The sequence below is a fragment of the Neofelis nebulosa genome, chromosome X (assembly GCF_028018385.1).
Source record: "Neofelis nebulosa isolate mNeoNeb1 chromosome X, mNeoNeb1.pri, whole genome shotgun sequence".
Classification (NCBI taxonomy): Eukaryota; Metazoa; Chordata; class Mammalia; order Carnivora; family Felidae; genus Neofelis; species Neofelis nebulosa.
The window spans coordinates 4,657,422-4,671,530 of NC_080800.1; the positions used below are offsets into that span (position 1 = coordinate 4,657,422).

A 14,109-nucleotide genomic window follows, 5' to 3' on the forward strand; every position below is an offset into this window, starting at 1 on the left:
GACCTCCTGTCCTGCGTAAGGCAGACGGACAGCATGGCTTCCTCCCATGTGGGAAGGGGGCATGTGACTTTCTGGAGACTCCTTTATGAGGCCACTGGTCCCGTCCCCTCCCCAAAGCCCTGCCTCTGAATAACATCACCTGGTAGGGGGGTTAGGATTTCAACATCTGAATCTCTTCAAGGCGGTGGGGGAGACACAGACAATGACACCGTGACAGCTTCTTTTTCTTAGAAAAATCCTTCTGTGATTCACCATTGCCAATAAACAGCTCCCCAAAATCTGGCCGCCCTACCTTCTACCATACCTCATTTTAATGACACTTCCATCCACTGCTCTCTGGTACCAAGAACTCTCCAGCTATGGTGACCCCCATTGACCAGACAGGACGTTGTGAGATGTTCACATGCCCCAGAGTTTTGAGGGCCACTCTGGTTCATAAAATTCAGTAAAGTTTTACATAAGTGAACACGTGAGCTGAGCCATGGTCACGCGTGGGTAACGACAGAGCATTTAGGTGTGGAGGTCAAGGAGAGGTATGCCAGGGCCAAGCAGGACAGCGATTTCTTCCTCCCACACAGTCGTCTGTTGGCAAGCACCTTAACATCACTGCCTGATGCCAACTAAAACGGCAACCAGAGCATCCCATTTGCAAACTCACCCAAACGTGTCCCAGGTGGAGATGCGCTAGCCTACAGGCGGTGTGCACTGTCCTAACAAACGATATTACCAGGGATTCCAGTGGCTTCATTGTTGTGGGCGTCTCTTCATCACAGAGCTTTGAAGGCCCTGAAGAACCCCTGTATGTCCTGTTGGTTGTTTGCATTCGTGAATGAGCTAGACTCTCTTGATAGCGCATCTCCATCCCAACACGCACTTTGTCCTTTGTGACAAAAACACAATTCGCCGCAAAGATAATCACTCATCTAGGGGCGCCTGGGTGGCTCAGTCGGTTGAGCGTCCTACTTCGGCTGGGGTCATGATCTTGTGGTTCACGGGTTCCAGCCCTGCATCGGGCTCTGTGCTGATAGCTCAGAGCCTGGAGCCTGCTTTGGATTCTGTGTCTCCCTCTCTCTCTCTGCCTGTCCCCTGCTTTCTCTCTCTCTCTCCTCTCTCTCTCTCTCTTTCAAAAATAAACATTAAAAAAATTTTTAATAAAAATAAATTAAATAAAAAATAAATTTAAAAAGATAACCTCTTATTGTAAAGGCAGTTCACTCATTACAAAATATACATTTCACAAAATGATACTATATCGAAGCTCCATGGCATTAAATATTTTCTGGGGACTATGATAACGTAAGTAAATATATGCTTATGATAATTATGAATTATTACGTGCAGGGGGAGAAACTGACAATTCTCTTTCGTCTTAAGCGCAAGCCATTAGACGTGAATATCTACCTATAAGAGATTCAACCATCTAGACTGAAAATAACGAATCATGAGCAATAAAAGTTTCCCTTATAAAATTTGGGATAACAGTGAAATATTAACTTTTATAAGACACTGATGTTTGTAGACATTTCAGCATACTAATACAAGGTGATACATATGTACATGTGTATAATCTCTGAGACAGATATATTTTCTCATACTTCTGGTCATTCTGTGTATATATGTGTATTTAGGGTGTGTATACATATCATATACGTGTGTGTATATGTATTAGGAGTATATAGTAAAGTGTATTTTGCTTTTCAGTTACTTAAGAACTGAACGAGAGGAGTGCCTGGGTGGCCAAGTTGGTTAAGCATCGACTTCGGCTCAGGTCATGATCTCACAGTTCGTGAGTTTGAGCCCCCTGTCGGGCTCTGTGCTGTCAGCTCAGTGTCTGGAGCCTGCTTTGGATTCTGTGTCTTCCTCTCTCTCTGCCCTTCCCCTGCTCACACTCTGTCTCTCTCTCTGTCTCAAAAATAAAACATTAAAAAAAAGAACTGAATGAGATATTATATAATGAATACAAGTGTTCGTTTGGGTTTTACTTAAATGAAATGCCTTATATGCAGGGGCACAGACAGCAACATACATGTTGTTAGCATGTGAATGATATAGTTATTTCAAAATATGTAGATGTTCACAAATTTTAACCCTGCAAATGACTGTGAAAAGAAATTCCCTAACCGTGATCAGGAGTCCAGGAGTGAAATTAATGGTGGTTAAGTATTTTCCATATTTTGTGTTTTAAAATCACATAATTACCGTTGGCAGATGAGTGGATAAATGGAATGTGGTCGGTCCCCACAATGGAGTATTATTCAGAAGCAGGAAGGAAATCCCGACACGTCCTACGACATGGATGAGCCTCAAGGACATTGTGCTGAGTGACATAAGCCAGACACAGAAGGACAGATACTGTCCCATTGTGCTCAGATGCAATACTTGGACCAGTGAAACTCATGGAGACACAGACTAGCAGGGTGGGGTCCAGGGGCGGGGAGAGGGGAAACGGGGAGTCAGAGTTTAAGGAGACGTTTCAGTTTTGAAGCACGAAGAGAGTTACAGAGATAGATAGGGGCGACGGTTTCCCAGCGGTTGTGAATGTACTCAATGCCACTGAGCTGTATGCTTAAAAGTGGCTAAGAGGGTACGTTTTATGTGGCTTTTTACCACAATGAAAAAATAACTAATTAGGGGCAGCTGCGTGGCTCAGTCAGTGAAGCATCTGACTGTTGATTTTGGCTCAGGTTATCTCACGGTTCATGGGATCGAGCCCCACGTTGAGCTCCGTGCCAAGCATGGAGCTTAAGATTCTCTCTCTCCCTCTACCCCTTGCCCCTGCCCTCTGTCTGTCTCAAAATTAATTAATTAATTAATTAAATAAAAATAAAAATTGCATAATTAGTGATGAAATATCAAACAGCCCAGCCCTATATGAAGTAAAATAGAATCCTCCAGCCGCGCCTTGCCCCAGCACCTTTCCTAGGAGGTACGTGTTGTCCGGGCCCCTCTCATCACTTTTCCCTATGAATGGATTTGGAGTACAGCAAACCTGGGCTGTCACCCGTGTCCCATGAGTCACTTGCTGCATGACGTCACGTGCCAGGCTCACCCCCGTCATCTGTAAAAGGGGAGTCATCACAGAGCCAACCACACTTGTTCTTGGTAGTAGAGGGTGGTCTCTGTACCATGGGAACCTCAAGGCTAATGAGCTGATACAAACTGAAGGGGGTGAGTTGTTATTATCACTGTGGCCATTTGTGGGTGTCTCCACCACCCTGATTCTGAAGCCTTGTGCTCTTGGCGTCGCTTTCCCACCGGGGCTGAGCGTGTACGTTTTGGTTGCTCTGAACTCCAGGGGAGGGGCTCCCTTCAGCTGGCTTGTCTGGTTGGGTCTCGAGGAGACAACAGGACCATTCCCACCTTTGCCTGAGACATTCCCCACGTCCCGGGCTGGCCTGGGACGGGTCTAGTCTCGTAAAAGACTCAGTCTGTTGGGTGCCATAGATCAGCGAGGGCACCTGCATCTTGGCGTGTGTCAGTGTCAAGGTGAACGCTCACCTTTGCCAAGGTACCTAACACAGGTTGAGGCAGCCAGACGTTTCCCCACACAGTCAGCTCCAGGCAGACTTAGGGAAAAGCCATCAGGTTTGGGGAACATAAACATCACGGGAGCTTAGACGAGGTACGAGCCCTTGTGTTGTACGGCCGGAGGACAGAGGTGTGCGGAGATCGGGCGACCTGGTGGTTGGTGGGTAAGGAGCGTCAGCACCAATTTGCAGGGTGTTGTGCCCAGATTCCTTGCGTGCTGACCTACTCTTCATGTCCCGGAGCATAAGCTGTACGAGCTCCCAGAGCAGGAGGCACCAGGATCTTGCAGGTTTCTGAACTTAGCGCTTCGTCAACCCTTCCCAGATTTCAAATGTAAAGGAAGAGGCTCAGCAAGGCTTAATTTTTAAAATACCTTTCTTTATTCATGTTATTAAATCAATGTAACTCGTTTAATTGTGCCATGTATAGGTAAGCGTATTGACAAATGCGAACACCAAAAGACCATGTACCGTGGCATAGTCAGTAAAGATAGTGTTGTGGTAAATAAGTGAAACGTGACCATTAACTTTATTTTGTTTTCTTTTTTAAAGACTTTTTTCTACGTTTATTTATTTTTGAGAGAGAGACAAAGAGAAAGAGCCCAGCAAAGCAGGGGCAGAGAGAGAGGAAGACACAGAATCCAAAGCAGGCTCCGGGCTCCACGCTGTCAGCACAGAGCACAACGCGAGGCTTGAACTCACTAACTGTGAGATCATGACTTGAGCTGAAGTCGGCTGCTTAACCGACTGAGCCACCCAGCTGCCCCTGAATATTTATTTTAGAAAAATTTCAAGCAATTTATTATTTCTTGTTCAAGCATAGTTTGCATACAATATTACATTAGAAAAATCACAATTTATATTTAAATCTATAGAAATGCCTGTTTTCTTTAACACATATTCAGATAGGTTTTTTTTCTGTCTTGATGTCAGATGACTATTATGATTTTAAAACAGGACATCTATTTAGATAACACTTTGTCCACGGGATATATTGGTTAAGAAATTTTTATTATACATAGTTTGAATGGAATAAAACTGCATTTGTTCTAAAAAAAAAATATGGTTTCTAAGTGTAGGGTTTTCTCTATTTTCAATATGCCTTTTTCTCCATTGAGCAAATAGATCAGGAACATTTTTGTTGCCATGGTAAAGCTTCTGTTATGTAAGTGCATTGTTAATTTTTCTTTAATGAACAAACGTAATGTAATTACACCTCCAGTCACGAAGGTGTTCTGAGTTCTCTCTCTCCTCCATAATGATTCTGTTCTAGGAATAGATACTTCCCCACGAAAGTTTTTTGTTTTTTGCCAAATTAAGATTGTTCAGAAAAATAATTTAACTTTTTAAGGAGGGAAATTATGCAGTTTTTCAGAAATTAATGTGCCTTGTTCATAGTTAGCAACAGAGCACTTTCTTTTATTTTTAAACTGCTTGTATCAACCACGTTTTAATAGTTTGAAACGTCTTCATAAACACCTTTTTCTAATTCATGCTTGTGGGGAACAAATAAGTTGTGGTTACTTCAGACAGTAATGATTTAGATGCAGTGAGATTCTAAATGGCTACGAACAGACTTAAATTTCCTAACAGTTTTAATTGGGCTCGATGATAGGTCTCACCCGAGTCCTAACTATATCTAATGTCACGTTGAGCTAACCAAACCCACTCTGTGACTCAGGAATTCATTCTCTGTGGATATTAATAATTATTAAAGGGCATTCATCCTATTGGGTTTAATTCCAATAAAAAAAAAAGTCTACACCTGAATTAATAAGCACCTCAGCAAAATTCTGCACAGAAAGTTGGAACAAATTTTTCCCAAGGAGGATTCATATGTACAATGGATCCTGACTGTGGTCAGATCCTGGTTTGCAGCCGATTCATAATCTTAAGCCCTGGATTTTTTTTGTCTTCATTCTTCTCTGTAAAGCCCATTGCTGCAGTATCTTTCCCGAGAGCAAGCTTGAAGTCTCACTGACCTCTCTCTCTCTCTCTCTCTCTCTCTCTCTCTGACATGTCATCTCCTGTTAATTACATAGTGGTAGTAACAGTATCCCCAATCAGTCCTGTTCTCTCCCACCTGCCCCCACTTCATCTGGGTACAAACATCTCTATGGAGTCATGGCCACTGTGCTTTACATTTCCTCCAGCCTCTGCCAGATCCAGGCACCACAAAGCAACAGGTTGATGGGAGAATGCAAATCGGACACACCCATCACCCCCTGATTCAGTTCATCACCATCTGTCCGCCGTGACCTCTGTGGGCTAACAGTGCCGTCCATTTCTGATCCCCGCCGTTCCTGCAGACTTTTCCCCAGCTCACAGTGTGAGTTTTGCACAGAAAAACAAAGAACAGAAAAACGGCACGTGGCTATGGGAACGCTGTGCATTCAGCCATGTGCGCAACAAACACCGTAAAAAGAACACGGAAAGAAACTGATCCCCTGAGCGGTTCTCTGAATACTTTCTTTATGTATTTTCCTTCTGTACATTTAGAATAAAAGTAAAAACACAGCAAACCAAAATTCTAAAAAAAATGAGTTTTGATTTTTGTGTACGATGAAGTCAGGGTAGGCCAAAGAACTTCTCTCAGCAGCTGGATTTTTTTGGTGAAATGTTACTTAAGACTCACAAGGGGCCTGGATTTTGCTTCATTTCATCTCTCTGTCAACCGTGTTCCTCTGGGCTACCAGAAGTACATTTTTCATTCCTGGTATTTTCAACTTTCAGTCGTAAAACAAAAATTCATTTTTCACATGGTTGGTGAGCTGGGCAATGTATCTTTAAATTACTTACATAAATTCTGACCAGTCATTACTAATGAAGTGTGTTCTGAAAATAAGTTAAGCGTGGCCTGTGAGCCCCCGCCACAGAGAGCCTTTCTCAGGCCGTCGTTAGCACAACCGAACCTTCACATCTAAAGCTATTGTACCCTGTGTGAGTTTTCTGCTTCCATGCAACTGATGACGGCATGGTTTGTTATCTCCAGAGGTGCAGTGGGTGGGGAATCTGGCCCAGCTTAGCTGGTCCCTGGGTGGCCACCGAGGTACCGGCCAGGAACGGTGTGTCATCCGAAGGATCCGTGCCCGAGCTCGCTCAGGTGGTTGTGGGCAGATGCTGTTTCTTGCAGCCTGTTGGCACGAGGGCCTCAGGTCCTTGCTGCCCATTGGCTGGAGGCCGCCATCACTCCCTCGTCCTGGAGGGGCATCTGTCCAGTTGTGCAATCTCACTTCCTTCAAGTCCAGCAGGAGGAGGAGTCTGCTAGCCACACAGAGGTCATGGGGTTTTGCAACCTCATCACAGACGTCACATGCCTTTGTTTTCCACATTCTGTTCCTTACAAGCAAGTCTGGAGGTCCGGCCCCACCCACGGGGACGGGATTATCCAAGATGGGAATCAGTAGCAGGAGGGCGTCACTGGGGTCACCTCTTTGTTTCAAACCCTGTCACTATCCTTACTATCATCTACGCAAAGCTGTAATAATAGTGCTGTGATGACTGCCCCCAACGACTACTGGCCGCTACTGACGAGTCCCTTATGGATTCACAGCACTCAGCATATAATTTTATCTTCTTGAGGACACGTACAAGGTAGTGTTATGTTCATCTCCATTTAACACAAAGTGCTGACAAAGAGGCTGAATTCGCAGCCCAGGTTTGGCCGCCACCCGGCAGGGGGCCAGGATCGAAACCTCACCTCACCTGCAGAAGCCACCTGCAGAAGGCCATCCTTGAGGGTGCTGTCCTTGTGGGTCCCCCCGATGTGGCCGGCCAGAGCCCTGCAGGGTGATTCTGAGGCTCCTTCCCCTGTGAAACCAGCCCAACCCGAGGCCATCACGATGTCTTTTACCAGTTTTCACCCCATAGGTGTGTTGAATTGGAACGGATTTGGTTGAATGGTCAGTGAATTGCTTTTAGTTGTAAAAGTATGGATGCATGAAAGTCTTCCTAAACAACCAGTGGTGTTTGTCTCATGCTTTATCATTTTGGAGACCTTTTATTTCTCTTTCTTTTTCATCTCCTCAGGGGGAGGCAAGGCGATGTTCTCCCCAGCCCCAGCTTCATTGGGGTATGATTGACAAAATTGTATATATCTGAAGTGGAAGGGTGATGATTTCATATACGTATGTGTTGTGAAACGATGATCACGATTAAGTTAATTAACACACTGCCCACCTCACATATTCACCATTTTCTGGTGTGTGGTGACAACGTTTACAATCTACCGTCTACGCCCGTTGCAAGCAAGGACCCTGTTATTAACTGTGCTCACCATGCTGTCCGTTAGGTCCCCACAGCGTGTTCGTCGTGTAATAGAAAGCATGTAGCCTTGCACCAACATCGCGCCATGTGTGTGCCCCTAGTCAGCATTCTCTTCTGCCTCTGAGAGTTAAGATTCCACCTATGAGTGAGCTCAGTCCGTGTTTGTCTTTCTCTGTCTGGTGTGATATCTCCTGGTGCATCCCTGTGGTAGCAGATGGAACTATTTTCTTCTTTTTTATGACTAATAGTCCATTGACTCTGTGTGTGTCTGTGTGTGTGTGTGTGAGAGACTGAGCAATAGTCCATTGATTGTGTGTGACTAATAGTCCATTGACTGTGTGTTTGTGTGTATGTGACTAATAGTCCATTGATTCTTTGTGTATGTGCATGTGTGTGTGAGTGACTAATAGTCCATTGATTCTTTGTGTATGTGCATGTGTGTGTGACTAATAGTCCATTGACTCTGTGTGTGTGTGTATGTGTGTGACTGAGTAATAGCCCATTGACTCTGTGTGTGTGTGTGTGTGACTAATAGTCCATTGACTGTGTGTGTGTGTGTGTGTGTGTTTGTGCGTGTGACTGAGTAATGGTCCATTGACTCTGTGTGTGTGTATGTATGTATGTGACTGAGTAATAGTCTATTGACTGTGTGTGTGTGACTGAGTAATAGTCCATTGTGTGTGTGTGTGTGTGTGTGACTAATAGTCCATTGACTGTGTGTGTGCGTGTGAGTAATAGTCTGTTGACTCTGTATGTGTGTATATGTGTGTGTGACTAATAGCCTGTTGTGTGTGTGTGTGTGTGTGACTAATAGCCCATTGACTGTGTGTGTGTGACTAATAGTCCATTGACTGTGTGTGTGTGTGTGTGTGTGACTAATAGTCCATTGACTGTGTGTGTGTGTGTGTGACTAATAGTCCATTGACTCTGTGTGTGTGTGTGTGTGTGACTAATAGTCCATTGACTGTGTGTGTGTGTGACTAATAGCCCATTGACTGTGTGTGTGTGTGTGTGTGTGTGTGTATGACTGAGTAATAGTCCATTCACTGTGTGTGACTAATAGCCCATTGACTGTGTGTGTGTGTGTGTGTGTGTGTGTGTGTGACTAATAGTCCATTGACTGTGTGTGTGTGTGTGACTAATAGTCCATTGTGTGTGTGTGTGTGACTAATAGCCCATTGACTGTGTGTGTGTGTGACTAATAGCCCATTGACTCTGTGTGTGTGTGTGTGTGTGTGTGTGTGTGTGTGTGTGTATGACTGAGTAATAATCCATTGACTGTGTGTGTGTGTGACTAATAGCCCATTGTGTGTGTGTGTGTGTGTGTGTGTGTGTGTGTGTGACTAATAGTTGATTGACTGTGCATGTGTGTGTATGTGTGCACGTGCATGCGTGCCACATCTTCGCTGTCCCTCTGTTGACAGATGTTTGGGTAGGTCCCATGTCTTGGCCATTGTGAATAACGTGATGAACTCAGGAATGCATGTACCTCTGAGATCCCGATTGCAGGGCAGCCCTTTATTTCCACCACGTTGGCTGAGTCCCCGTCGCGGACGCAGGATGTCAGGGAACAGTGGATGAGACTGAGGCACAGGCAGCTCATGTTTCACGCCCAAGACCTCGTTGCTGGTGGCCTGAGCGGGGACAAGACCCCTGACCCACAGTCCTTCACTCATCCCCCCCTACTTCCTAACAAGCAGGCAGTAAAAGCCACCAAAGAGAGAATTGAGGGCAGCGTAAGGGGTGGGAGAGTGGCTGCTGTATGAGCCATGGCTCCCTGCTTGCTTGTCTCTAGAGGAAGAGGGTAGTGGAGAACAGAGTTGGCTTTTATGAGAAGGGAAGGTGCTTGAGAGGGAGAGAGACGTAAGACGGGAGAGCAGAAGTGCGTCAGGAGGGAGAGGAAGGAGGTGTTCCTCCAGGTCAGTGGTGGGTGCCAGTCATGGCCACGGAGCATTATCTGTAAGCACTGCTGATACACAGGTAGGTGCAGAGGAGAAATCTGTGGTCACTCAGATGGGCTGCAGCTTCCGAATCCTTCTGTAGACACTGAGCTGCTTAGCTAGGAGAGCACACGACATGTGTGCAGATGATTTGACAGATGCTGGGAGGGGTGCCAGGTGGGCATACGTCGGCCCCTCTCCGCTGGGGCCTCTGTTGCTGCTAGAAGAGAGGGGGTGAGGCGGCGAGGCTGGGGTGCAGTTGAGCATCATCCAGTGACCCATGAGCCCCACAGCAAGGGTGCCAGTGACGTCAGGGCTGGGAAACCCTGTTCACAATAATCAATCATCGTTTATTTACCCAATAAATAATTAATCCTGATGAAATACTGTTAAAATAATAATGATAACGAGCACGTGCTCCTGTGTTCTTCATGTAGGTGAGCTCACAAAGGCGTAGGCAGAGGGCTTACAGTGCGCACGTGCACACACAAAAGTGCGGTTCCAGATAAGAAGTTGTGTGTATTTAGTGTCCAGGTTAAGGGAAGCACGAAAACACCCAGTAGTTAGAAGCACACAAGCATGGTGTTGTGGTTCTCTTGCCTTCTCTGGTGGGAAGGCCCCACGTTGCTTTGTTGTGGGGACGGGAGGTTAGGGGGCATGCTCGTTTATCCGTCACTGGTGTTAGTTTTGCATTTCCAAGGGGTTGCATCCACTTAGGGACCCCTGACGTGCGCGCCCAGGGCATTTCCTAGGCACTACTAATGGGTGTCTTCAGTAATGTTGAGAAGCTTCACTGTGTGTTGGTGCTCATAGCGACAGACGGATGCTCCTTTTCACATCCTTCTACTACCCATCGAACCTTCCAACCACGTACCATGCAGGGTAGTCTCCTTCTTAACCTGTGTTTCGGTGGAGTTTGGAGTGAGGCATTTTTAATTCAACAGAAAAAACGTCAGTGCTATGTGTCACGCGGTTTTCTTGGATGCTCACTCACCCAGCCGCTGCCCTCCTAGTGCCCACAGCGCAGCAAGGAAAGAGGACGTCCAGTTTCATAGCCACCCAAGTTGTTGTGCAGTGTCGCTGAGTCACAAATGCTGTGTAACGTCGGGGAGTACGTTCAGAGAGGAGAGGTTAAGAAGGACATGAATGTTGACCGTGGTCAGGGACTGGGGTGTATCTCCTGCACACCTCCCTGCCGCCCACCAGGCCTGTCAAACAGCATGCCCGGGACAGCACCTGCCAGTGCTCTGGCTCTCACTTGATGGGACACAGGGTCAGGGCTGCAAAAGCAGTAGATGATGGGAACCAGAGGAGCGACGGAGGCAGACAACAAAATGAACTGGGAAGCCCCGTCCTCCGGTAGAGGAGAGAATCTGATTCCCAGGGCCAGGCTTCTGGTTCCAGCTGGGAGGTTGAACGGATACAGGGACCCTGGTCTAGGAGGCGGGGAGACAGTGATGGGAGACGGCAAAGTGTGACCTATTACCCAGCACCTCGAGCTGCCCCAGGCTATAAACCTTGTGCTCCTTGATTTTTGAAACATTGACCTAACCTTCCCTTTAAAAACAAACAAAAAAGAAGCGAATTTTAGAAAGGAGAGGACGTTGACAGTTGGGTCTTAATGAAGTACTCGTCTATCCACAGCTCACACAGAGAACTTTTAGCTAATTACAGAGCTCACATGCCAAAAAAAGATGGCGGGTGGTTGTGTTTTCCTTCTTCCAAGCAGAGCCTATGTGTTGGGGAAGAGTAGTAGAATAGAGATGACAGGTCATGGGGTGCCTGGGTGCCTCATTTGGTTGAGCATCCGACTCTTGGTTTCCATTGAGGTCATGATCCCTTAGTTTGTAGGTTCGAGCCCCATGTCGGGCTCTGAGCTGATCCTGCAGAGCCTGCTTGGGATTCTCTCTCTGCCCCTCTCTCCATCACGCTCTCTCTGTCTCGCACAAAACAAATAAACTTAAATAAAAAAAGAAAAAGAAATGAGAGGTCATTACTATCCTTGGAGACAGAAATGTTTGTTTTGGAAGCAAACACCCTGGAAAGAGGACAAAGTGCTTTGCTCACCGGAGTCTGTGTTCTTGCAGCACAAATGGTCTGGGGCGACAGGTTGGGAGAAGGTCCCAGAAAAGGAGGTGGTCCATTGCACGCTGGCGTCCCTCACTTCTGTCTTTGTCGTTGCCCTTTGCAGGAGGATGAGGATTCGCCTGGTCCTGCTGTCATTCCTGAGTGTGGCCCAGAGCCATGCAGCCACAAGGCCCAACCTGGTCCTCCTGCTGGCTGACGACCTTGGCATCGGAGATCTTGGGTGCTATGGAAACAAGACCCTCAGGTGCGATGACGTGCTTGTCGTGCGAAAGCCTGGCCCTGCTCGTAGGCAGTGGTCCCCAGTGATGTGAACACAGTCACAGAACATGCAGACCACCCCTTCAGGGCACACTCGTTGATGTGTGACTTCTCGTGGGTGCAGGCAGATACTGGCGTCGGGAAGGCGGGCAGGACTTGATGTGTTCGAACACGGGTAGTGAGTTGCATCAACCCAGAGAGACCACTGGAAAGATACTCCTAATGACTGTCTGACCCAATGATACTGTCCTGCTTCCACACGTCCTCCGTCTCTTCTTCCCATTGGCTCACCTCTTTTTTATTTTCTCTGTCTGGTACCTGGCTTTGTGCCAGTGGGTGGCCCCCCTGCCCCCATCCCTCCTTCTTTTGCCTCCACAGTTACCACCCTGGCCAGGACAGGTGGCCCAGAGGCATGTGTCAGGTTGGATGACTCCAGAACCTTCCAAGGATCAGGGGTCATGGTGATGCTAGAAGGACACTGGGGACCAGAATCAGGGAGAGATGAGGGCGTTTCATTTCTCAGCCCCCTGCGTAACACTAGGTTCATGTAAGATGTATTCTAAGGGCGCTTTGGTTTAAAAAAGGAAGTTGGTCCTTGAGTAATAGAATATTGGCATCAAGACGGCATTCTCTCTTTATAACGATGAGGAAACAATCACATAAACTGGTCCTGAGCTTCCTCTTACTTAGCAATGATCAGTTCAAACTGAATCACACAAGGTGGGGAAAGAGATCCTGTGCTTTTATAGAATCTTCTCATGAGATCTATCAATAGTGACTCTGTGAAGCTTGGGGATGGACGCACTGGACACTGATTTACTTTCTTGCCATCACTCTGCCTCGTCATTGTCTCTTCTACATGACAACGCAGCAGGAAGGGGTGTTTCATTGTGATGTGTCACATCAAACAGAAGTTGGCTATACGTTTTTCTTTTCAGGAGAAACCATTGTGCAAGGCTTAACCAGACGTGTCTCAGTTCCACACTGAACCTTTGCATCAGATGCCGCTTGTTCTGTTCTGTTTTGTTTTTAATGTTTAGGTATTTTTGAGACAGAGAAACCCAAGCAGGCTGCGCACTGTCAGCACAGACCCCGATGTGGGGCTCGAACCAAGAAACAATAAGTTGATGACCTGACCCAAAATCAGGAGTGGGATGCTTAACTGACTGAGCTAAGTGACTGAGACACACAGGTGCCCCTCTGTCATTCAAATTTTATTTTACTTATTTATTTTTTAATAATTTTGTTTAAGTTTATTTATTTTTGAGATTGAAGAAAGAATCCCAAGCAGGGTCTGCGCTCTCTGCCCAGAGTGCAACACAGAGCTCAGACTCACAAACCGTGAGATCATGACCTAAGCCAAAACCAACAGTCGGAAGCTTAGCTGACTGAGCCACCCAGGCGTCCCGATGCTGCTTGTTGTTTTAAACTGTGAGCTTACCTGTGATATTTGTTAGAGTTTTAACCACATGGGCAAGGATGAGATTTCAATTGACCACATAAGTTTTCCACCCACCGTTCGCCTCATTTTGTAAAAAATGGCGTAGATCTTACTTTTTGACACTTGCCATACATCTCTTTTTAGTAATTTACTTTTTCTTATTCATGTCTCTTCATTTTAAAAATTTTATTTATTATTTTTAATATTCTGTGTATTCCTCAGTATACATATGGCTCAGTTGGTGAAGCACCTGACTCTTGATTTCGGCTCAGGTCGTGATCTCACGGTTCATAAGATCAGGCCCCACATCAGGCCCTGTGCACTGACCACATAGAGCCTGCCTGGGATTCTCTCTCTCTCTCCCTCTCTTTCTGCCCCTCCCCCCTCAAAATAAATAAACATTAAAACAATATACGTATTCCTGAAGTTCACTGAGAGAACAGACAACTGTTCCTATTCAGCTGTCTTAATTAAAAAAAATTACAATCAAGCTTTAAGGTTTTGTTTCTACCAAATCTCAAAAGGAAGAAAAAAAGTGTCAGTCTAGGGATGGGGAGGTTTAAGTCAGATACACAGGTTCAGTCCTTCT

The 14,109-nt window shown here is 46.1% G+C and overlaps 1 protein-coding gene across 3 annotated transcripts in view; it reads left to right on the forward strand.

Annotated features, from left to right (window-relative positions):
• STS (steroid sulfatase) overlaps nt 1–14,109 on the forward strand; it is a 158,123-nt gene that overhangs the window by 65,107 nt on the left and 78,907 nt on the right. For all 3 annotated transcript variants that reach the window (XM_058714422.1, XM_058714423.1, XM_058714425.1), the window contains exon 3: nt 11,925–12,065. In XM_058714422.1, the coding sequence (XP_058570405.1) occupies nt 11,925–12,065 (141 nt within the window). The remainder of the gene's footprint in view (nt 1–11,924; nt 12,066–14,109) is intronic.